The sequence below is a fragment of the Erigeron canadensis genome, chromosome 7 (genome assembly GCF_010389155.1).
Source record: "Erigeron canadensis isolate Cc75 chromosome 7, C_canadensis_v1, whole genome shotgun sequence".
Taxonomy (NCBI): domain Eukaryota; kingdom Viridiplantae; phylum Streptophyta; class Magnoliopsida; order Asterales; family Asteraceae; genus Erigeron; species Erigeron canadensis.
The window spans coordinates 11291719-11316742 of record NC_057767.1 but is presented as its reverse complement, the minus strand read 5'-3'; the positions used below and the strand labels follow the sequence as shown (position 1 = coordinate 11316742).

At 31.7% G+C, this 25024-nt stretch overlaps 2 protein-coding genes across 4 annotated transcripts; one reads left to right on the top strand and one right to left on the bottom strand.

Moving 5' to 3' along the window:
- Nucleotides 1-5308: 5308 nt before the first annotated feature.
- On the top strand, nt 5309-9492 carry LOC122607896 (rhamnogalacturonan I rhamnosyltransferase 1-like). 2 transcript variants are annotated; one of them, XM_043780969.1, is made up of 9 exons: nt 5309-5909; nt 6636-6703; nt 6791-6879; nt 6965-7130; nt 7664-7953; nt 8040-8098; nt 8186-8244; nt 8648-8805; nt 8897-9492. In XM_043780969.1, exons 1-9 carry the CDS (start codon nt 5591-5593, stop codon nt 9144-9146), a joined length of 1458 nt encoding a protein of 485 aa, XP_043636904.1. In that variant the 5' UTR covers nt 5309-5590; the 3' UTR covers nt 9147-9492. The 2 variants fall into 2 exon arrangements, with proteins under 2 accessions (XP_043636904.1, XP_043636903.1); XM_043780968.1 differs by having other exon boundaries at nt 5310-5909; nt 8040-8244.
- Nucleotides 9493-16946: 7454 nt separating this feature from the next.
- LOC122607766 (transcription factor BIM1-like) lies at nt 16947-23082 on the bottom strand. Of its 2 annotated transcripts, none has more exons than XM_043780802.1 (12): nt 22749-23082; nt 22261-22566; nt 21914-22000; nt 20301-20681; nt 20003-20117; nt 19792-19916; nt 19595-19703; nt 19108-19177; nt 18772-18867; nt 18075-18508; nt 17465-17597; nt 16947-17374 (listed from the first exon to the last, which is right to left on the bottom strand). In XM_043780802.1, exons 2-12 carry the CDS (start codon nt 22307-22309, stop codon nt 17267-17269), a joined length of 1707 nt encoding a protein of 568 aa, XP_043636737.1. In that variant the 5' UTR covers nt 22310-22566; nt 22749-23082; the 3' UTR covers nt 16947-17266. The 2 variants fall into 2 exon arrangements, with proteins under 2 accessions (XP_043636737.1, XP_043636738.1); XM_043780803.1 differs by having other exon boundaries at nt 19595-19682.
- Between the last annotated feature and the right edge of the window lie 1942 nt (nt 23083-25024).

Genomic DNA, 25024 nt, shown 5'->3' with positions numbered 1-25024 from the left:
ACTCGGGATTGCTATGTCAGCTTTTAAATGACCTATGAGTGACCTTCTCTTGTACACGGGCCTCTTTGAGGATCATTGCTCCCTCAAAAGGTCTTGTTTTTGGTAAATTTTCGTTTATGGTTGGCAGAAAGAGGATTTATGCTGGTAGTTTAGACAAGCGTTTTCTTATTCCCGACGAAAACCAGGTTGTCAAATTTGATATACTTATTAATCTCAGTTTTATCTTGTTGGCGGCAAAAGAAACCATCTTTAACATGATTATGAAAAGCACCTTTTGTAGTCAATTCAAATGTATTTTGGTGATTGGAAAGGTCTATCCAAATGTCAGTTGTAGGCTATTCTTGAAGCATTTACGAATTAGTTCCAAGTTGCTCGTGTTTGCTTTAATGGACAGGAATTCCCATAGCGTTCAAATCATTTTCATTTACAAACATGGATCAAAGGAGAAGGCTTTTGACAATGGAATGATGGCCATTACAGACCTTAAATGGATTGATTTTCATCCAAACAATAAAGGTCCTAATGGTAAACCCTTGGAAAAAGGCGTGAGCTTCACTAGTAATGATATCAGTTTGTGTAATGGTTTCCTATCATTAGAATGGGTAAAGGAGATTTCTCAAATTGAAAAAGAATATCGAGTTGATGCGAGAAAGGAAAATGAAATATCAAATCGAGCGTTTTATTATGTCAGATTATTTAACACATCATTATCTACCATCAAAGCTGAGTTCACCTATACTTCGAGCACTTACGCTTTACCAGGTACCAATGATGACTTCTATGGGTTTAATATTCCTTTTTATTTGCTCTGATATTACTTATTTCTTGTGGTTTTTTATTTTGTGATTAATTGTTTTTAATAATTACACAAATTTGTGATTTATCAGGTTTTTTGAAATCGATTAAAGAATTGATTGTTTGCATCTTTTGGACCTTGCTTCATTCACAGATGTTTCATGGTTAATGGATTGCTATTTCGCTTGCTCTTGATGAGACATGCTTATGTTTCAATTTTTTTTTTATCATCTTCTAACTGATAATTGCTTCTTTTGAACCTTCCTTCATTCACATATTTTTATGTGCAAAATTTTAAGGGATTTTGGTTTGTTATGGAATGACTACATGTATTGGGTCTATGGGTATGACAAAAAAAAAAGTGGAATACGCGGGTGTGTATTAGCATTTTGCGGGTTTTTGGTTTGAAGAATGGGATTCACAATTATTATGTCATTTTGTGGTAATAGGGATAAAATTTAAACTCATATTATATTTATTGTTTTGGCTTTGAAAGTTTGAATTCTGAGCATGCCTCTACTAAAAAAGGTAAACGTAATCGAATTTGATGTTTTTTTTTTATAAAACAACCAGTGCTTAGACCGCACGATGTACGTATAACCTTAATTAATCACTATATTGTTATTGTGAGATTGTTTAATAAATTAAAAACCTAACAATTTTATTATCAACATCTATATTCAACATATATAAACTTACTTCTAATGATATACTTAGTAAACAATTTTTGTTTTAACTTATCAATGAAATCGATCCTAGCAACAAATTCTACTAGTAAACTTTTCCACAAAAACAAATATCATGTCAAACACAAAAAAGATTATATAGATAAAAATATTAACTTAAATATTCATTGGGCTTATGGGCAAAGCTTACCAAATGAGAATTTTGTATTGGACTCCCTTCTGGTCTAAACGTCTCTGGTTAAATGAAACTTTTGCATTTTAGTTTATTTAGGTAGATCGAATTTTTTGCAACTTTTTCTCTTAATTTTAATACAAAAATTAGTGTTTTTTTAAGCTAATAGAATGTTTTGAGTTTATTTCTATACTACACAACATAATTTTTGCTAATTATTTTCTTGCATTTATTTTTTATTATACATTTTTACTTGTTAAATTCAATATAATTTTAAAGAAAATATGATTTAGTGATATAATTTTAAACAAGTTTATTTCTATACTACACAACATAAGTTTTATGATTTAGTGTTGAATGAAAGGGTTTCATATATAGTGTTGTATTTTAATATTTCAAATCTAAGGTTTTTTTCTTGTGTTCGACATGGAAGCCTAATTATTTTTTGTCATATGGAGCAAAAAGATGCGACTTTTACATTACTTGATGTGATCTAGGCTAACTTTGTTTGAGAATTAAAAGGCTAGTTTAGAGTTTAAACATATAAAACGGTTTTTCTTAGAGACGGTAGAGAAAAGACCCCTCATATTAATCTTGCTTGGAGCCCCCAAAAAGGTTAAGCCAACCCTGCATTAGCATATCACAAACTCAAAATTAACCGCCTGTCAGTTAGTTTAACTTGATAAATAGTCATCTATAATGCTTTCTTTCCAGTTTCCACAATAGCATTTAAACTTGTGAATGGATGATAAATTTGATAACATAATGGATGATAAACTTGATAACATATACTTTAATATAACAGAATATAAGAAAAATAAATAATATGATGAACAATCTATGGCAGCTCAAATGGCAGCTAAAAAGCATGTCCAGGAACCAACAACAGCCGTCAACTATTAATTCTAGATGGAAAGTGGAAACAAATCAACAATAACATGTGGCAAAAAAAAATAAAACTATTTAGTTCACCTTTTGCATAGGAAGAACATAAATATTCTCATATTCAAAACGACTATCAAATTGCATAAAAGAAGGTCACACACTTTGGTCTGATCTTTGTTTTAGGTGACTGTATGCACTCACAAGCGACTCCTCTTTGTCACTTGCCATCCACAAAATTGTAATGACTATTTTGACCCATTTCCTAATAAATAGCCTTACTTTTGATTTTTGTTATAGAACCATTGAATGGTGTTTTAGTTGATTGGGATATGGATGAGTATTCCCTCAAGTTCTCCCAACTTGACTAGTTAAGTTGGGAGGATCTTGACCCTTGATTGAAAATTAAGGGCTAAGATTCAATCATTAACTTTAAATCTTGGCCCTTGGGTCAAGATCCTACCAACTTGATTAGACTTGAGGGAATCCCTTCCTTGGGATATTAACCAAGTTATTAATTGGCATTCAATTAGATATTATTAAGAGACTATGAAAAGAAGATTTTTGGAACGGCTGATTCCATAAAAAGGCAATGAACTTCGACTTAAATTTGTTTAGCGTAACAAACAAATCTAGGCCAAAAAATATCATTGAAGTCAAAATACTTTCAATCTAAGAAAAATGACCGTGAACCTACTAAGGAAATTACTCAATTACATCGCGAAATGAAGAGTAATATAATAGCTGAATGTAGGTATAATATTATAAAAAGGTTAAAAATACTACCTTGTCGATCAATTCCAAAATCTCAGCATATCTCGAAAGTGGTTCCTGCAAAAGATTTAAGCTCTATTTTTCTAGAGCCTCGGGTAGAACAGTGTGAGGATATGCCACAATTCTGCAAAATCTTCCAACTATGATGTACATTTATGCGTAAGGAAACTAAATGAGGCACACAAGCCATGAGCTGAGAAAACTTATCTTCTTTGGTTGATATATAGACAACTTTACATATATAATGGTAGAAAGTCTGTTTTTATATTCTATCTAAATGATAATAATGGATATCAAGCCTTTATATAAGATGAGAATTGAACTCCTCACCTCTAACTTTAGACACAAAAATATTAACCATAACTATACCACTTAAATATGAAAGTTACAAATGAAAATTATATTAAGCATCCGGAGTCAATAGATAATACTAGGGGAGTAAAAAATGAACCGAAAAACCGGTCCGAACCGGGTGATTTAAAACTGAAAAAACCAAAAACCAAAAAAACCGAAAACTAAAAAACCAACGTACAACGGTTCGGTTACGGTTTTTAATATTCATTATCCGCGGTTAATCGAACCGAACCGAATATTGATAAATGTTTACATGACTAAATCATATATATGTATATTTACACCATCTATGTATTATTTGAATACATCATTTACATATTATTTAGTTAATTTTTCATATTTACTCCCTAAAATTCTAATAATTTAACAAACTTTCTTTCACAATGTATTACTCCGTGTTAGCTTTGAGCATTCTAAGTAATTTTCAATATACACAACATCTTTTTAATAAAAGTTGTTAACTTTGCTTAAAATATTTATTAAAAATAAGAGTAATATCATATAGAAGACATTGCAAGTAACGATACTCTTAGATAGAAAATTTTCATTGCATAAATATAACATTGAAAAAATTGTTTCAAAATTAAATATAATCTATTTTTAATATATAAAACAAAATACTAATGTAGTTAAATAATTAACTACAATGTAAATTTACTATTATAACTAGCACGTTACCCGCGCAATGCGACGGTGATCGTGGCGGCGACGATGTAGTGGCAGGTGCGACGGTTGGTGACAGATGAGGCGTCGATTGGTGTAGATTATTGCTATAAAGAGTTAATGGAGATATTTTAAAAGATGAAGGATTGATAGTGTAACGTAAGTAATTGAAAATATCTGAGTGTTAAATGAAAATATTATATATTTTAAGGGTAGTGAATTAAAATATTACATGAAAGGGCATTTTAGACATTTTCCCTCATGTAACTTTCAACATGGGGGTATTTTCTTTAATAAGTTGTATAGATAATTGAAAACTTGAACTTTATATTAGCATTACTTTAATAAATGGCTAACCGAAAATCAAAACGAAATTAACCGATTTTTTCGGATAACTAATTTGCGGGTAACCAAAAACATCGGTTCAAAATTTTTAGTTAACCGAACCGAAACCAAAAAATGATTCGCAATTTATAGTTAATCGAAGTGAACCAAAACCTTCACAGCCCTTCGAAAATACATTTCCATTCCACGTCGTTAGTTCTTACGTGTGACATTGAAAAGTATAGTGTAACTTATGTTTGGTAGAAACATGTACTTTATGTACATTAAATTCAATATTAAAACCAAACTAAAAAATATAAAATAACAACATATCTTAAAACGTAATTCAAAGTATCGATGTATACATCACAAACCTCATATATTTTACTTTCTATCTTTTCTATATCTATATTTACATCTGTATATATATCAAAAAAAAATTAAACCCCTCCCCTCCCTTGTGAATCCTTATCTTCTTCTCCGTTCATTATCTCCTCCACCGTCTCCGGTAACTTCCAGCACCGTCAACAACTGCCACCCCAAATTTTAACCATTTTTATTAAAATTCTTTTAATATTTTTCAAAAATTTCTTAATTTATTTCAATGTGGGTATCTTTTTAAATACAAAATCAAATCAAACCCATGATTTTAAAAATCCATGATTTTATAAATGTGGTATCGTAATTCATGGGGGTTTAAGTTTTAATCAAGAATTTGATTAAATATCTTTTAAATAAATGTTGGGGTTTTTCTTATAATAATTTTGATTTTGATTGGTTGGTTGGTAAGTTTGCAATTGGATTCTAGTTAGATCTTAAATAAATCCTTGAATTTTTTAATCATTTTTTTAAATATTTTAATAACCATTTTTAGATCTTGCATTTGTTCCCCTTATTTTATATATAAAGAAAAAAAAAGTAGGATTTTTTTTTTTTCTTGATGAATGGAATAGATATGAAAAACAGAATAGGAATTAGGATAAAAGAAATGGGATGGAAAACAATAGGAAATGGGAACAATAAAATAGAAAAAATAAAAGCAAATGCAAAAAAATATCCAAAAGTGAAAATATGGATAATAAGAGGAACAACAATGGTGTTATTATGGACATGTTTAGTACAATTAACAGCATTAGGTGATACATGGGGACCAAGAGTTTTAAAAGGGTGGCCTTCTTCTTCATCATTCACTAAAGATTCTCATTCTTTAGATGTCAAGCTTTTGCCTTCTGTTCCTGCCAAGGTTCTTCCTCCTAAAAGTTAGTACATTTTTGTTTTTAAAAAAAAGTTTATATCCTTTTTACCATTTTGTGACATATGTTTTTTTTTTTTTTTTTGTTATAATGGTGACATGAATTGTATTACTTGTTATGGGTATTTCTTGACACGAGAATACTTAATATTGTCATGGGCGGGGTATTAGGAGAAGATACGTAAATAGTCATACATGTACCTTAGCGTAGAGATGTTGCTTCTAGAAAAGACCTCTGACATTGTGTGAAAGTATTTATGCTTGTGCTGGTGTTTGTGAATCTAGATTTTATGTATAAATGTATATGTTCATATAATCAAGTAAGCATTTGTAATTCTGTAAAACGGTCGCTACATAAGTTCTGGGTTTTTCTTGAATTCCTCTAAATGGTGATTTGTGTTTCGTCGTATGATACTTGTAACATGATTTTTAACATGTGTTCGGTATTATGAGTACATGTGACATGAATACATCATGTTTATGTTATGATTTTCATGAATTATATTACTCGTGTTAGAATTTATTGAATTCTTCTAAGTTGTGATCATCTGAAATTCTTTTCGTATGTGGTTTATGTCTAGGCTTTTTAGGATAGTTGTAACATGAATACTAACATGTTTATTGCAACAATTGTGATATGATAATAATACTTGTCAATGGTATTTTTTATTTTTATTTTATATATGTCTTTTGCTATTTTGCTAATTTAATTTTTGTGTGTGGTTTATTGTAGGGGTTTACCAAAACAATGGCTACCTAATGGTATCATGTAATGGAGGACTCAATCAAATGCGCTCTGCAGTGAGTGTATCTTTGTATGGGTTAGATAAACTAGTGATAGAAACAAACAAAGTTGCTTATTTTTTGAGTTATATATTCATCCTGTAGATTTGTGATATGGTTGCAATTGCGAGATTTTTGAATGTGACACTTATTGTTCCTGAGTTGGATAAAACGTCTTTTTGGGCTGATCCAAGGTATGTCGAATCATTTTATGGTTTTGTGTATATTGATAAGTGTGTATGATTTGTTCTTGATTGTTACGGAAAATTTGAATGACAGTGAGTTTGAAGATATTTTTGATGTTAATCATTTCATTACATCTTTGAGAGACGAGGTTCGAATACTCAAGCAGCTTCCTCCTAGACTTCAAAAGAGAGTTGAATTAGGATTCGTACATACTATGCCACCTGTTAGCTGGTCTGATATTTCATATTATCATAACCAGGTATAATTATTTTTAGCCACTTGTTTTTGGAAAATTTATACTCATGTAGGGTTTGGTATGATAAAATCGGAGAAAGAATTTAATGTATATATCCTGTGCTCCCTTCCATTTTCTGATTTTCATTATTTGGTGTTACGGGATCGTTTATGGAGTCTAATGAAAATTTATAATGTACCACAGTTTTGTATATGTTATCTTGTTAGGGATATATATCTTACCAAGATTTTAGAATTTTAATTTTATTTTTTAAATTTCACAACTTTACTTTGGTTACATCCTTACGTCCCTAAAATGGCTAGAATGCTAGATAATGACATAATGTATCTCATTTCATAATAGTATTTATGTCTACACATAAAATTATGCATTATCTTCTTTCCTCTTATATAACGATTACGAATTTCAATAATGGAATGTAATCATCTATTCCTTGTCATAGTGTATTCCATTGCTCTGTTCATTCTGGGTTTTTTTAATCAACTCAAGTTAGCCAACCAAAGAGGCCTGACAGTCGTGGTTTTCACCATGTGCAGATTCTTCCTTTGATTAAAAAGTTCAAGGTTGTGCATCTGAACAGAACCGATGCCCGCCTCGCCAATAATGGTCAACCCCTTGACCTCCAGAAACTTAGGTGTCGAGTAAATTTTAATGCCCTGAGATTTACACCTCAGATAGAATATTTGAGTAGGCGTGTTGTACACCTTTTGAGACAAAAGGGGCCATTTCTTGTACTTCATTTAAGATACGAAATGGACATGTTAGCGTTTTCTGGATGTACACAAGGATGCAACCTTGATGAGGTGGAAGAGTTGACTAGAATGAGGTATGGCCTTCTTGATGTATGCTGAATCAGGATTATTGAAGTGTGGTTCTATGTTTTTTTTGTAAAGTTCGTTCTTTTCTGGGCAGATATGCATACCCTTGGTGGAAAGAGAAGATTATAAACTCAGAACTAAAAAGAAAAGACGGTCTGTGCCCTTTGACCCCCGAGGAAACTGCCCTTACTTTAAGGGCGCTTGACATTGATAGTGACATCCAAATTTACGTAGCCGCAGGTGAAATATATGGCGGTCATAGGAGATTGGCGGGTCTACAAGCGGCTTTTCCAAAGCTGGTTAGTTAGAATACTAAAATCTCAATGACAAACATGATGTACAACTGAATGAATCAAAAACTAGTCAATGATTCCGTGTGGTTTTGATAATTAAAACAAAACTTTGAAAGGTGCTCTCCATGGACAGAATGAAGGCTAGAAAAAGCAACTATCTTAACCATTCTGCCTTTACATTCTTAGTGTCCGATAAGCTGGTTATGATCTGTTACTTACACCTTGGGCTTGTTTGTTAAATCAAGTTGATTTAGTTCTGTAAAAATCAAAAAAGCCTGATTACTTTCTGCATTTGCTATTGAATGAATAAAGGACTTTTATTAGTGGTGTGTTCAGAAATCAGAATGACAAACAGTTACTATGTTAACCTACGTTTGCTCTTATGCTATAGATATGTGTTTTCTAACAGGTAAGAAAAGAGACTTTACTAGGAGCAGATGACCTTCAATTTTTTCAAAACCATTCTTCACAAATGGCAGCACTGGACTATCTCGTTTCATTGGAAAGTGACATTTTTATTCCTACATATGATGGAAACATGGCAAAAGTTGTAGAAGGTCATCGAAGGTACAATTTTTCACTCTTTTATAATTCTTTTATCCATTGTAAACAATTCTATCACACCCATGAAGAATAAATCATCTTAAATCATTTTCAGATATTTAGGTTTCAAGAAAACGATATTATTGAATAGAAAGCTTATAGTTGAACTTATAGACCAATACACAAATGGTGCATTGGGTTGGGATGAATTCTCAAGTGCTATAAAGGATGCACATGCTGCACGCATGGGCAGCCCAAAAAAACGAGTGGTTATCCCAGATAGACCTAAAGAAGAAGATTACTTCTATGCAAATCCGGAAGAATGCTTGAAGCCTTTAGAGACTGAACCTCTGAACATCCTATAACTAGGCTATTGTGGTTTAGGTAGGTTTATATATGGATGATTATGGATAGCAACCCTCGAGTCAGTAGTGCACAAGGCGGCGTTGTCTAGATTTCGGTCCTGCAGGTTGTGGTGTATTAGAGTTAGAATGTGGTTTATTATCAGTAGCATTTTTTTTATTTCTTTCGGTTATATATTATTGCTAATAATGCAAATTCATGTATAGGAAGTGCCCTGGCATTGCAGGGATGTATTTAGGTCCACGATACTACCGATATGTACATCATCAATTTGATATATAGATTCGTTTTTGATGTGAATACATGATGTAACCATTGTAAGAAGATATGGCGTTTATGGTTGGGCAACTATATTTTGCAGTAGTATTTGAAGATTGTGGGTGTTTCTGAATTGAAAATCAAAGTCAAATTATGAGCAAGAAATCAACTCTTAGAAGCCTAATACAGTATACATTATAACAGAACCAGAACAAGATGATCTATATATTATTTCTTTACTATTTTAAATGGCTGATATTTTTTTTAAAAAAATTCATTGTAGTGTGATCTGGATTCAGATAAAGTAGAGAATCTTTTGAATATTTGGGTTACCAAACTGTTTTTTCTTTATTAAGGTATATAAATATTGTTGTATAAATTGTAAGAACTAGCCCGGAACCAGTGCATTGCAGCGTGATTGTTATAAAGCGGTCGTTTATGTCGCAGTATGTACAGTTTCTGTTGCGACGATAGTGATTTACATAAAGATTTGGTGATAGTGATTTAGTGTGTGTGGTGCGAATCGACGTAATGAGGTATTAATTTGTTAAAAAGATAAGGTATAATTGGTGCGAATCGACATAATGAGGTATTAATTTGTTAAAAAGATAAGGTATAATTGGTGAGAATCGATGTAATGAGGTCTTAATTTGTTAAAAAGGTAACGTATAATTGGTACTTTTAGTATTAAATGAAGGGTTTGTTTAAACAAATCCATCATTTTAAATCATACGACATTTTAACAGTGATGTTTTTTTTTTTTTTAATATTAGATAGTAGAGATAAAGTAAAAAGTATTTATTTAGTGTTAGTTTAACTTCATAAATCAAAATTGACAAAGAGGTTTTCTTTCACATATTGTGAGTTTTCTCGAGTGGCACCACTGGTGATGTAGAAAAAAACTTACAAAATGTCTTTTCCCCATCCCTAAGAGTACGTTTAGTTCACTTAATGTTTTTTTGAAAGAAATGAAATCTATTAAAGGAATTGAAATCAGATGGAATTTGACGGAATGTCTTTCATTTTTTGAAGATTTAAGTGACGGAATGAATGAGATTCCTTCCCTCATCCCCATGGAATGGAGATTCCATTAAATGATGGAATGTTTACATTCCAATGGAATGATATTCCTTCATCATTGTACAATCAAGCGCTTTAAAAAATGAAATTCAATTCCAATTTCATCAGATTATATCAGAATCTGTGAACCAAACGCGGCCTAAAATCTTCTATCTATTTCTCATTTATTTGTTCAATTAGTCCAACATTTGTTACAAAAAATATGCATTATTTTCCTTTTTTTATCTAAATAATGTACTAATATGGGTATTGCTATTACCTATTACGCTACATTATATAACTGACATCAGAAGGCATCTCATCATATAAAATCCTGCACTGTATACTATGAGATGTAAATCATGAGTCATTCAGTGAAAAAAACACCCACAAATTAGTCACGTCAGAGAGTCGAACGTAAGACATGTGAAAAAAAATTAAAGAGACATTTACTATTTGAGTTGGCTTCATTTGCACAAATGGATAAATTTAATATATAATTAAGCATATACTAACATGATACCCGCACGTTGTAGCGGATATTAACATGGTGAAAATGAAAGAAAGATAGAGATAGATATTGATAGAGAGAGGGAGATAATGAAAAAAGATTGCGTGTGTATGAATGGATGCTAATAAAAAGGGGAGGGTTAATTTGTGAGAAAGGTATTTTAGACAAATCTCCCTGTGTAACTTTCAACAGGGGTCTATTCTTTTTTAATATAGCGTATAGATAATGGTCAATGATGAATAAAGATTAAGGGCTTAATAGTCTAATTTGTAGTATTAGATATCCTTGTATGCGATCTGATAACTCAGTCTCTTAGTTAGGAAAAAAAAAAAACAGTAAGTATGACTACTTTAATAGGTCTACGAACTTATCTGAACGATGTTTACATAGTAAAAAATTATAATATAAGTTTAAAAGAAGAAGTACGTAAAATTCACATATCAATATTTAAGTTCAATGCATATTTTTGAAGCTATTAAATTAATCATCTATATTATTAATGAAATGATGAACTAAGACTAAAATTAAAAGGTGTAAGTTTTAATGGTGATTTGTGTAGTTTCCAACTAGCTAATGATGGTGATTACTATTTGCATGCTTCGTGTAGATGACTTTCAAATAAAGTCAATATTTTGAAATTTGAATTGACGGCTGGAAATGAGATGAATTCCAATTTGTGATCATTTATATTGAAACATATTGTGCCAATTTCGTGTAATCTTTGTTCATTGTGTAATGATTGGCCAAAGACTGTGAACCATCCTTTGATGTTGTGCCCGATTGTTTTGGATATTTGGCTCAGGATTGAGAGATGGTGCAAGATCCTTCCGTTGTTTGCAATTTTTTTTTTATCTGGGACATGACAAATCCTCTTAATTCATCGGGTAAGGAGGTGCTACATTCAATTATACTGATCTCATGTTGGAGTTTTGGAAAGCTCGCAATGAGTTGCTCTTTCAAGGGAACACGTGGTCTATCTTAAGGGTAATGGAGTCGATTCAATCTCTTGGTTTCCTTTGGATTAAACACCTGATAAAAAGGACATCTATAATATGAGTGAATTGGATCAAGTTTTTTTTCTTGTAAATTATTTTCTATATGGGCATATACAAATTTTGGCATTTGTTTTGGGATTTACGATTTTAATAAAATTATAGTCATTTCAAAAGGAAAAAAAAAAAAAAAATACTAATGATGGATGTTAGAATGTAGAATACTTGAACCGATCCCAACGTCCATTTTACTTCAAGTGACTCCATCATTTGACTACATTGTCTCACTTAATTCGTTCGTCTTGCTAGAAAAATAATGTAGACTTTGACCAAATTTTGAATAAAAAAGACTTTTAAAAGACAACATTTTCTTATAGAAGGCATGATTGTAAAGAAAATAAACTCACCATAATGGCATGTGAATTATGGCCATTTTAGTTGATTGTGTGGGAGTAGGTTTTGCCACCATTGATTGTGAGATGCCACCTATATTTTACATTTCTTAATTCTGAAATGACATACTTTTTTACCCAAACAATTTAACATGACTAAATAATGGAGTTGTTGGAGGCACCTACAAAAATAGACACTACTTAACAAGTCTTGGAAAATCTTAAAACACATTTTATGACCGAAAAAGAAAAGAAGAAAAAAATGATTTTGAAGCCAATAGGAAGGGAAACGGTTAAGCAGCATGGTTGGATTAGTGGTAAACATTATTGTTCCAGAGGTCATGGGTTCGATCCTCATCCCATGCAAAGGTTGGAGGGCCTTTTCTACCATTTAGGTAGAAACTGAAAGCAACCTCTCTACTTAGGTAGATGTAAGGTCTGCCTACATCTTAACCTCCCCATATACCGTTGAGGTATTGGGGCTCAAAACCCGTGAGAGATGACACTAAGCAGTTACTTATTTACTTACTTCTATAGTTCTATAGTAAGGGAAAGGGTTGTCCATGCTTAAGAATATATTAATAAATCAAAACAATTGAATTTTCAAATTATATTGTAAAACTTTTATGCATGTAATTATATCTATGGTATATTGTCGATAAACATGTGTAGGTGTAGTAATTTCATTATATTATAATAATCTTTGATATAATTGAATTTATATAATATAAATTTACAAATAGAGATTAGTTATTGTAAAACAATGTTAAAATAAAATAAATAGTATAAGATTTTGACCTTTTGATCATGGTAAAGTTGATGCATAAAGAATCACAAAGTACATGTATATATATTGATACACGATGATTTTCATGATGTATGATGGGGAAACTTATTATTTTATTTTAACTAAAACCTTGATAAATATACAAACAATAGAATTCTTATGTTGTCTCAGAAAAGTCTGTCAATCCAAGATATTAAAATGAATGGTGTTGAATAATATTTATATTAATCCTGGGTGTTCTCGGTTTCTAATATGACTGAATTTGTGATGAGAGGTGTTCGTATAATCATCGATGATATTATTCTTCCCAACAGCCCCTCGGTTACCAAATGGAGTAAATTCGTGCCAGGCAAGGTCAATATTCATGGTTGGAGGGTTATTTTGGATAAAATTCTTACCGAGAGTAATTTGGCTTCTAAGGGTAAATGATATCCCTTCTGTCATTTGCCCTTTTTGTGCTCGAAATATTGAATGTTGTGATCACATTTTCGGTAATTGTGAGATTGCTACTAGAGTTTGAACCGTGGTTTCAAATAATTGGCTCCACATCTATCTAATTACATCTCACGGACCACATGACACTTTGCTTCTTATTGAAAATATGGTAGTTTTCGGATAAGGAACGTATTCTTGAATCTATCGTTTTTTGCGTGTGGTGATCAATCTGGAAACATCATAATGACGAGGTTTTTTTCTTTCAGGGTTCAACGCAAAGAGTTGCTTTTCGACTTCATCGTGTCTAGTCTTATCTCTGGTGGTTTGGTATTCCAATAGGTGTAAGAGGAATTGGATATCGTATGTGGTTTGAGCGGCTAAAAAATCATCTTCTTGCTCCTTAGGTTTTGGGTTCCCTCATGGCTTATATAAGATTGCATAAAAACACAGCGAAACGAAAACCGGTGTTCGACCTCAATCTGGTAAGGGTTTTTCACATGTCTTGGGTTACTATAATTGACACGAGTTTTTTCACTTTTTTACAATCATCGCAATTCAAGCCATGGAAGTATCTAGGTGTTATTGTTTCTTGTTTTTTAGCTCCTAGATAGCGTGGTTGCATTTGTATTTGAAATTTTAATCATTTCATGTACTTTGAACATCTAGTACTTTGTTAGGGCCTCCTTAAATAAACTACCTTCTCCCCCATTTAACTCTTTACTTTTGAATTACCTAATATATCCTTTACATTTAAACTATTTCCACACATCTTATCCCTGAAATTTCAATATTACCCTTAATAAAAAACCCCACAATTACCTAAAACCCCTATTGTTATAAAATCCCCATTAACTCTAAAATTATTGATGAAGGTATTGTTACGAATAAGAAAAAAATCTTAATTGTCATAAATTATATTACAAAATGTTTAAACAATAATTACCTTTTTATAACTCACGAAATTACGAACCAATTATGTCCTTTGTATATTCGTATTAAAGTTTAATCTTTGACTATTTAATTTTTTAATTTCCTTGGTCTCCTCCCCTACAATTGTAAGTGGTTATTTTTCATGGTTAGTGTTTGCACTTCATTATTTTTTGCACATAATACGCGACTTATTTTAAAATGATATATATGGTTAGATCCTGCATTGACGCATCTCATGAAAGTAACTGAATGATATAAACTGTTACAATGTCTAAAGCGTTATAGACCGTCACCGCTGCAACGCGCGGGCACCACTCTAGTATATATATATATATATATATATATTGACCATTCAAAAATATAAAATTCAAAAGGTTAATTCTGAAATACTAATAATAACTACTCCTTCCGTACCATATTAAATATCCAATTTTGACTTGTCAAGTTTTTTGCTTGCAACTTTGATCATAAATATCTGTTTTTGTGTTATATAATAGTTGACGAAAGTTATATCAATAAAAAGTACATTAAAAACCCAATACAGTCAAAGTTTAAAACAGAAGACTTAACAAGTCAAAATTGAACATTTATTATGAGACGGAGGGAGTAAATTATTACAATTTGCCTAATAATATAACAATTTTGAATTACCAACCAAATTCGTCAACCAAAATATGATTTCAGTTTTCAGATGAATTCATTATGATTTTGATAACACGACCGAAATTTAAACCTTTTGTTGCCATATCTGCTTTTAGAGATAAAATATTTTTATTTTGTGTTTTATTATGGAAACACGAAGTTTGTATAAGATCACAAGTTGGACCGCTCCATATAATAGGACCATTGTTGGGCTGGACCATATAATCCTTACTTTCAAGTTTCAACTTCACATCACTACTAAGTACTAACCCATATCATCAAGACATCGAGCATATAAAATGTCTTTTTCTAAAAAGTCGTTAATTTACACTTTATAGTAACAAACAACTGCTTTAAATTCCATCTTCCATGAGATATAAAATATATGAGATGTAGATAATTATATCTGTCTATGTATTAAGATAAAAAGACTACTTCTAAACTAATCTCCGGTCATTTTATGAAGAGTAAAAATCAATCCTTTGATTTCTGCCTCTAAAGGCAAAAGATTAACACTTGATATAATAATTCACCTCTATGATTAATCCATGTTAAAAGGAAAAATTATTACAGTTATTATTGCATGTATTAAGTTTCTTTCTCCAGCTACTTCCATAATGTCATTAGTTTATTTCAATAGCAAAAACTACGGTATGGCACTATATAACTTAATCATTTGATATGTGCTTTTTTGTAAAATTCATTAATCGGTTGGGATTCAATTAATTCGACTAGTTAAGTTGGGTAACTTGGAGAAATCTCTTCCCCTTAGTGTATGCCTTCTTACTCTGATTGGTAATGCAATGCAAGTTAAAGACTCAAGATAGGCTTAAATACTAGTATGATAACAATCTATTTTATAAGTGTCCTTTTTCTTGATAGGTATGGAGTTTGGTTAAACCATTAGCATGTATGCAACATGTTCCTACCACATTGGAATGATATTACTTAATGGCTCTCCTCTATTTCTTTTAAGACATCAGTTACAAGCGTGATAGGAAAACTTGTTATTGCTGTCGCAACTTATTTTGTGTGGCAAGAGAGGAACAGTGAACATGTAATATTATGTCAACTGTCCGTCTAAAGTTGCTTAACTTGCTTGGAATAAAATTTAAAGAGACCGTTGTTAACTGTTTGATCAAAGAATGGAAATTGCCAACGTTGCTGATGATAGAAGAATCGATTTAGTCATATACCCATAACATTGTATTCGTTAATTGTATTGATCTTGATAGTGATTTTAAGTTGATTAGTGTTTAATTGCTAAATTAGTTTGTTTACAGTTTTACACATATATGGGTTTGTCGTATATGTAAACTAATATGACATTAAGTCATATTACTTGTTACAAACCTTTCATGTTATAATAATATTTCATCCGGTAACATTATACCCAAAATAAATAAAACGCATATTAGTTCCCGCTCTCATCCTTTCTTTGAATGCGGTAACAACGATACCAATTCTGCCAGAGGAGGGGGCATGGAGATCTTTTCTTGGAATGCTCATGCCCCCTTTTTCAAACATATTTAGTGATACATGAACGGTAAAGCTGATTTATATATAGCACAGGTACTGATCAAATATAATACAACTCTTAAAACATATATGTGACCAAAGGGAAAATGTATCAAGTGTTGTTGGACGTCTTGTTACCGTGTCAACAGTTTACATTCTTCGAAAAGAACATTATTTCATAAGTTTAGAAAATGAATCTACACCTGTTTTGACAATGGCCTCTTACCTGAACATAAGAACATGATGAATAGTATCTATGCAGGTGTAATACAAGTGAATAACAAATGGTGTAATTGAATAAATAACTAGAGACTCAATTTTCTACAATAGTATAAATCTGGCTTCTCAAAATCTAACAATTGAACTGGAAGCCTCTCTATAGAGATATCAATGAATAATAAACAATATCAATACATTTTTTTGTCAGAATATTCTGTGCAACCCGCCCAATTCCCCCATGTACAACGTTATCTTCAACACAACAAAAACAGGAACAATCCTCCATAGACTAAAAGAAGACCTTCCTCAAGAAAAGAAAAAAAATGAGTAGAGTTCATACCAAATATCCAATTAAAGTTGTCCTAGTAATCTTTTAGTTTTAGTTTTGGCTTGTCTTAAACCTCTTCAGCGACTTGTCGTTCTCCTCCCGTGTACTGGAAAGTCTAGAACGTCCCAACGTTTCCTCAATGGGAGGAACTTCAGGTTTCTGTTCCAAATTAATTATTAAGATTTATTATAAAACTATCAATAAATAAGTTGTTAATATTTGGTTATAAAATGTTAAAAAAAAAAGTACCTTAAGCATAGGTGTTGAAAAGTTATGAGCACTAGCGTTCGCTCTTTTTCCCAGTTCAATTTGTACTGAGATTTGAGCTTGTGATAAGTCCACACCAGAGCTTTGTAGTGCTTGGGTTAACGTAGTTAATAACCTGTTTGCATAACATTGTGTCAGATGTTATCTTTCAGACAACTCAAAACTAGAGGTGGTAATGGGAGGCCTTGTAACGGGTCAAAATGGGTTCAAGTTGAAACTGAGAAAAAACATTTGGGTCAAAACAGGTCACGCCAGGCTGGGTTAACCCGCAAACAATTATTATAAACTTAAAACTTTTTCAAATACTTGATGAGTAGATAATGACGATGTAAATGCTACAACTACTACAAAATAGGGCAATGTAAATCCATAAATAAAGCGATTTAAGAAGGTTGTATGCTTTTCATAAAAAAATTTGGGGCTTTAACTTATCTACATATACCAGGTGTTCTCTTTCTAGCTAAACTTTTTGATCTGAACCGAGTGACATAAAACACAACCCAATTCAGCCCTTTGTAAACTGTCAAAAGTGTCATCTCTAATCAAACCCAACACAATAATCAAAGCTACATAGAATAAAAAAAATCATTACCCTTGAGAGTAGATGGCTGAGATACTAATTGTTCCACTTTCAATTGTTAGTTCCTGATCATTCAACTTGTCACCAGCAACAGTGCAGTCGGTTGTACATGACCTACTCTGCAATAACTGGGCTGCTGCTGCATTATCTGTATCAGATGGCATAGTTGAAGGAAGTGGTGCAGCGATGCTGGTGCTTCCACAACCAGGAGAATATATGTTCGGCTGCAACGGTGAAGGGAAAGGTGATCCTTTATTGGTCAACTGAGGGTGTTGACCAATATCCTTTGTGCTTTCATGGGAACTCAAGTCAGAATCTAATAGGTTTTGCCCCTTTTTGGGAACGTTTAATGCAGCACAACCCTTATTGATCAATGTTGGTCCAGACACACGGTTTTGGACTTGCGGTTGATCAACAAATCCTTCTGTTAGTCTTTGGCTGTTGTTCTGTTCAAATCAAAATGGGTACGTAAGCAACTATTATCGTAACATTTAATCCTAGTTATATTTGTTTAAGATAAAGATCGCTTAATGTTATTACTGAAAATAAAATAAATATTAATGAACGACAATATCTGCCAGCCAAACTATAATTCAATAATCAAAGCACGCTTGACAAACCATACGTCATAGTATTATCAGTCTATGAGATAATATTGTTACATGTTTTGAATTAAGAACCTATAATACACATGACAGTTTGTGCTTACCCATGGGACCACTTTAGGTTGTTCGTTGTTCCATCCACGACATGAATCCTCATACTTGTGCACTTTCTCTTGTAGAAACTGAATGTATTCAATAACCTATAAATTTCGAACCTTAAAGGTTAGATTTCAATCAATTTGAATTATAAGTGGCAACTTTAATGTTAAATTGAACATTTTGGGCAATATATAAGCAGATTGGACCAATCCCTCATGACCGATTTCAACCTGCACCAAAACTATCCATGTTGACCTCCCAACACAGTCTGCCTGCGTACTTTGCCACCTCCACTTTAGCAGAAAAATAAAAAGAAAACTAACATTTCCCTCTTGGTATACCTCTAGTAAAAATGATGCTTTATCTCTCTTTTGATCACCATGAGGAATGAGTTCTCTCAACGTTGAAAATCTGCACATGTATATGAATAATGTATGTAAATCACAATGATCAAATTAGAATCCAATTATCAGCACTTGATGACTCAAGTAAAAAGAAACAATGACCATTCCCCCATTTCAACATGATGAACAGAAGAAACAAAAAGGAAACTGTAGAAAAACCATGTTGTATAAAATTAACCAATATATGAATGGGTGTTCATTAAAAGTGGGCAAAATGGATGGGTTGGGTAAACTGGGCTATGAGTTAAAACGGAAGTACTATACTAGTAATCTTTATCTACGAGTAATGCATGCATAAAGTTAGACTGTGACCGAAGTTACCACCTCTAATTTTATAGTTTCAATTTTAGCGTATCTATTAGCAGTAATCAGAAATTCTTGACCCCTAGTCCCCTACACTCCCAAAAGGGGCAGCATAACGTACCTGTCATTAATTTTGCTTCTTCTACGTTGCTCGGTAGCAGAATGCTTTGAACGTGGGGTATTGGGCTTTTGATCATGGTGTGCTGTGTCTACTTTAACAGACAAAACACCTATCATTATGCAGAAGAATATGTACATTCTGAGCATATGATCGTAACTTTGTGTAAACAACGAAATTATAAGAGTTAAGGAATTTACCTTTGTAGTGCGAGGATGGTTCTTTCTTGATAGCAAACACTTCTTCTTCATCATCCTCGTCGTCTTGAGTAATTTTTGCAGACTTTAACATATCAACAAAACTTGGATTCTTCTGGGCTGATGGACTGAAAAATAAATTCAAGACTGTTACATAAGCATAACTGTAGATTACTAAAACTGAAACTACAGACCAGAAAGAAGATTAACAGACCGAGAAGAGGAACGAGAACTGATGGTTGCGGATGGATGGTTATGGGCTGATGACGACTGTGATGGCCTCTCCATGGATGCCATCCATGGAACTCCTCCTATCTTCATGCCCCCTTCTGTTAACATCATTTGCATAAGCAGCATTAGTCTCCATTTATAAACAGGAAGATTCGAGTTATATCTAAAATCTAAAAGTATCATACATGTAATATAAAATGTTTAAAAAAAAAAGAAGAAACAATTCTACTATTCGACACAAACAAACGATTCAAAAGGAAACAAAGTATTAAAAGCTTTACCTCTAATCGTATGCCGATTTCCTGCAATATTCTCCTTCCCTGTCTTTCCCTTAACTGCAGACTCTTCCCAAAGTGAGAAACCACTTCCAGTGTAAGAGCTGCAATTTGAATTTTCGTCGTTTTTATCACTACCACTTGAATGTGCACCCGTGTTCAACACCCCTTCAGGCTTTGGCAACCTTTGTGTTTGATTAATACAAGAAATGTGACTAATACTATAAGTCCCGATCCCGCCTGGTAGAATGTGTTCGACTGCAGTTGGTGCAGCTGGTGGGAGCGACTTCCCTATCGTTGGTTCCTCGATTTTAGTTCCTTCTCTAGCGACATTGTTTTCGACACGTTCAAGTGGTTGCAAAAAGTCATGTGTTTCAAGATAGCCACCTATTCATATTCATAAAAGTTACTTCTTTACAATAAGCTATCAAAATATTCAAACTCTACATTTTAGTACAAACAAAAAGATAAAAGTAACAAGATTGTAATTAACAAACCAAGCCGAATTCTCTCATTTAACTTCTTCAAGTTGTCAAATTCGGCTTATTTCAAGCCTTATACGTATAGCTTGAGCTCGACTCATGACCTTTTTTACAAGCTTAAGCTCGGCTCATGACTAGTTTTACAGGCTCGAGCTCAATTATTAAACGAACTTAAATTAGGCTTAAACTTCACCCAAATTTATTTGAGTGGAGTTTATATATAGTTCATGAATCATGAGTAACTTTGCTCGTTTTTGCCTCAGTCCAAAATGGTACTTGTCAATAAATTTTTTTATAAAATGTTAGAAAAGGTTTTTATATTAGATTTAAATTAAAATAATAATTACAAAAATATATATGCTAGGTGTGTGGATGTATCACGTGATGAGCAACATGAATTAAATTACTAGAAGTTGATAAATTTAGCACCGATCCCAACAATAACATTTCTACTCTCGTTTTTGTCGTCCTTTCTTTATCTTGTTTTGTCTCTTCACTCTTTCTCTTTTCCTTTATTTATTACACTTACTTTTTTCTAAAATAAAATACAAGTGGTAATAAATATTTTTATAATGTAGATCATCAAATTTATTTTAAAATACTACATACTGTATAGTACTAAAAAATTTAAAAAATAATACGAACCAATTTCACACCAAAGTTAAAAAAATAAAATAAAATTTACACCAAAATACATAGACTTTTTTCTAACATACCAAAAACCACTAACTTTTTATCCTCCGATAGTCCTTTTTACCTTGACTTTGATTACTGTTTTTTTTTTTTTTGTCTTTTTTTTTTCGAGATAAAGCAAATTATATTAATTAAAATAACTGGCATAACAAGATTCAGAATTTTGTTTCTTTTACCAAAAACAGCAAATTAATTAAATTTTTTTTTTTTTTAATGTTCCATCATTATTACTACTCGTACTTTCTACACATAATAAATAAATAAAATAAAAAGGTGTTTAATAATTCATATGCCGTAATAATCCCTTCTTTTAAGTTTTAATACATATCATTAATAATAATACAACAAGATACACAATTAAATATTTACTAGAAAATTTTTATAAAAATGGTAAATTAAAATAAATAATAAAGGGAAATATATATATATATATATATATATTACCAGAGGGAGAAGCAGTAGTAGTAACAGAAGATGGATCTTGGTGAGCAGGTGAATAAAGTGAAAGAAAGTCATGCGTTGGTTTCCTACCTGTAATTTTCCCAATTCAAAACCAAATATCATATCACAAAATATTTATCAATCAAATAATTTATTTATAAAGATTATTTATTTATTAGTCCTTTTTTGAACCCAACTGACCCAACAACTCGTAATTCTTTGAACCCAACTGACCCTTTATGTTTTTCTTGACGTACGGTCACAAGGACTCACGTGTGCACGTGTAACTATAGCTATATGTAAAATTACTCACAGTAAAAAAATAATAAAAAAAAGTGGTAAAAATGTACCTTGAGTGGTGGTTGTTCCAAAGGCCGGACGAGGTTGAGAAAGCTCCATATTAGTAATTTTGTAAAGAATTTGATCCAAAACCAATCCAATAATCAAATTAGGCAACAATTAAGTTGAGTTTCCTTTTGTAAATTGTATTTAGATTTATTACGATGATGATGATGATGAAACGTGACGGATATGGTCAGATCTAACCATCAAAATCTCGTGATTGAGTTTTTTTTTTTTTTTTCTTTTTTGCGCCTCAATTTTTATGAGGCGCATTCACCACGTAATTCTCTATTGCAACTCCTTGATTCCACCACCTTCATAATTAACCAAAATTCGATATTAATTAACAAAAAACACATATGACAATAAATCACTAACGACTAATATTTCCCGTTAAAGAAGAAATTATCCAAACAATTTTATAAGATTATACAACCATAATTCAGTAATTATATATATATATATAAATATTAACAAGAATTACTTGTATACATACATATGGAATTCGATCTGAAGTGGAAGAATTATGCAAAATTCAGTTGGTTTGAAGAGAACTTGACATAAGAATTCCAAGATTCATTAGCCAACACATATAAATATATATAGAGGAGAATTATATATATATATATATGTGTGTGTGTGTGTTTGTGAGATGAAGATGTAACAGCAAAAGGTTAGAAAAAATGGAGGGGGTGATGAAAGATAGGATTGTCAGTTCCCCAGATCTCTCTTTCTCTTTCTCTTTCTACTTCCTTTCTCTCTCTCTCTCTCTGAAACAACAAAGGTTTGTTTGAGAGTGTGTGTGTGTGTGTGAGAGTGATTTTGTTTTGATGAATTGTAGGGTATGATTTTATATGGTTGTTTATTATATTTATATATATTTTTATTTTTATATATATATTTAATATAATAATAAAATAATAATAATTGGATTGGATGACAGAAAAGCTTTAACGCCGTTTTACTTAACGTCCGTCATTATTCTAGTTTGGTTCTTTCACTTTCACTCTCACTTGCCCCATGTCCTTCCCGTGATAATACTTTTTGAGAATTGATAAACCTTGGTTTTTACTGTTATATACTCCCTCCCATGTTGGATGTATAATTTTGACTTTTCAAATCTTCTGCTTTAAATTTTGACCTTGAAAATATTTGTTTATATTGTATAATACTTCATATAAAATATATGGACGAATTGAGTTTTCAATGTACTTTTCGTTGATATAAATTTCGTCAACTATTATATTACACAAAAAAAAATATTTATGGTTAAAGTTGCTAGCAGAAGACTTGATAAGTCAAAATTAGACATTTAATATGGGACAGGGTGAGTATATTTTTTATACAATAATTTTTTTTATTGCTTTTTTTTATATTGAGAAAAAAAAAACTATAAATAATTGAGGGTGTGTTTGGTTTAAAGGGTTGGAAACAAAGGAATAAGAATAAAACATGATTAGTGAATAAAAGTGTAAAATATTTTACCTGGTGCTGTATCCAACTTTCTAAACATTGATTTTATGTGCTCAATCCCCCCACCCACCCACCACACACACACAAAATTAATGTAATAAGCGTTCTAATCGTATAATAAAGATTGTAATTTGAACGCTTGTTACTCTTTTTGACAAGTTGACATATACATATAGAATTATATGAAAATAAAAAAGATGATAAAAGAACTTGAAACTATCAACCCGGCCAAATATACATGGTGGTTAGGTTTGGCCAAACAACTTATTTGCTCTCATATATATAGTTTGTTAAAACCGGATATGTTAGTTTGATTTGAGATTTAGTTAAAATGGAAATATTCAAGGATCATGGGTTGTTTTTTTTTTTCTTTCAACTATTTGTTTTAGTTATAATATTACAGATTAATACTTATATATATTATATTTTGTTTGAAAGAAAACCGGTACGATAACAAGAGAATAGTTTTTTACATTTAGCGGTTATTAATATGCGGAACTACATTAAGATTAGGAGTAGCCTGGACATGGATCCGTTAAAATGATGCAGTGTAATTTTTTTTAAAAAGCGATGTACTCTTCATTGGTATTACGGATCAAAGTAATTTGAAAAACCGGTCAATATAACTTTTGCAGCTAGATGAGAAATGAAACAACCAAAACTCTTTAAAACCATCAAAAATAGCAAAAAAAAGAAATTTGCTATAGTTCAAGTTTAAACCAATAAACATATGACTAACTAACCCCATAGGCCCATACCACTACACCAAATTTTCGGTGGTGGGGGTAACAATACACTCCATTTTCTAAGTGTTTATTATTGAAAGCATCACGTGAGTTAGAGTGGTAAATAGGGAGTTGACTTAAAACTAGCAAGCCTTGGCGGTTAAGCCGTTAACGTTAAAATATAAACATAAACAATATTAATGAACAATTAGAAGGCTCCTTATTTGTTCCCCCACACCCCCATGTGATCCTCCACTCTAATCTACCCCCACCCACCCCACCACACTTATTTAATATAATTAATTAATTATCATTATCCTAACTTTAATCCCTTTGGGATCAACTTTTGTATTTGATGTTCAAAAGAAAAAGAATCAACTCATACTCATATATAATTACTTGCTTCATCCCAATATCTATACTACCAATATCTTGCTTGACCTATATATATATATATATATCATACCATCATGAGAAATATCAATTTTAGTAAAGATTTTGTTAGATTTTAAATGTTTTTCCTGCTTCCTAGAGGTTATCCTTATATTCGGTTTAAGACGGACTTAACTATAGA

What these genes read in the sequence shown, in the direction of transcription:
- LOC122607896 (XM_043780968.1), top strand. Translation starts at nt 5,591, where the DNA reads ATGAATGGAATAGATATGAAAAACAGAATAGGAATTAGGATAAAAGAA. An exon ending in CAAGGTTCTTCCTCCTAAAA is followed by an intron (nt 5,910 to 6,635) that starts GTTAGTACATTT and finishes GGTTTATTGTAG; the next exon opens with GGGTTTACCAAAACAATGGC. An exon ending in TCAATCAAATGCGCTCTGCA is followed by an intron (nt 6,704 to 6,790) that starts GTGAGTGTATCT and finishes TTCATCCTGTAG; the next exon opens with ATTTGTGATATGGTTGCAAT.
- LOC122607766 (XM_043780802.1), bottom strand. Translation starts at nt 22,309, where the DNA reads ATGGAGCTTTCTCAACCTCGTCCGGCCTTTGGAACAACCACCACTCAA. An exon ending in AAATCGGCATACGATTAGAG is followed by an intron (nt 20,118 to 20,300) that starts GTAAAGCTTTTA and finishes TGATGTTAACAG; the next exon opens with AAGGGGGCATGAAGATAGGA. An exon ending in AGAAGCAAAATTAATGACAG is followed by an intron (nt 19,178 to 19,594) that starts GTACGTTATGCT and finishes ATACATGTGCAG; the next exon opens with ATTTTCAACGTTGAGAGAAC.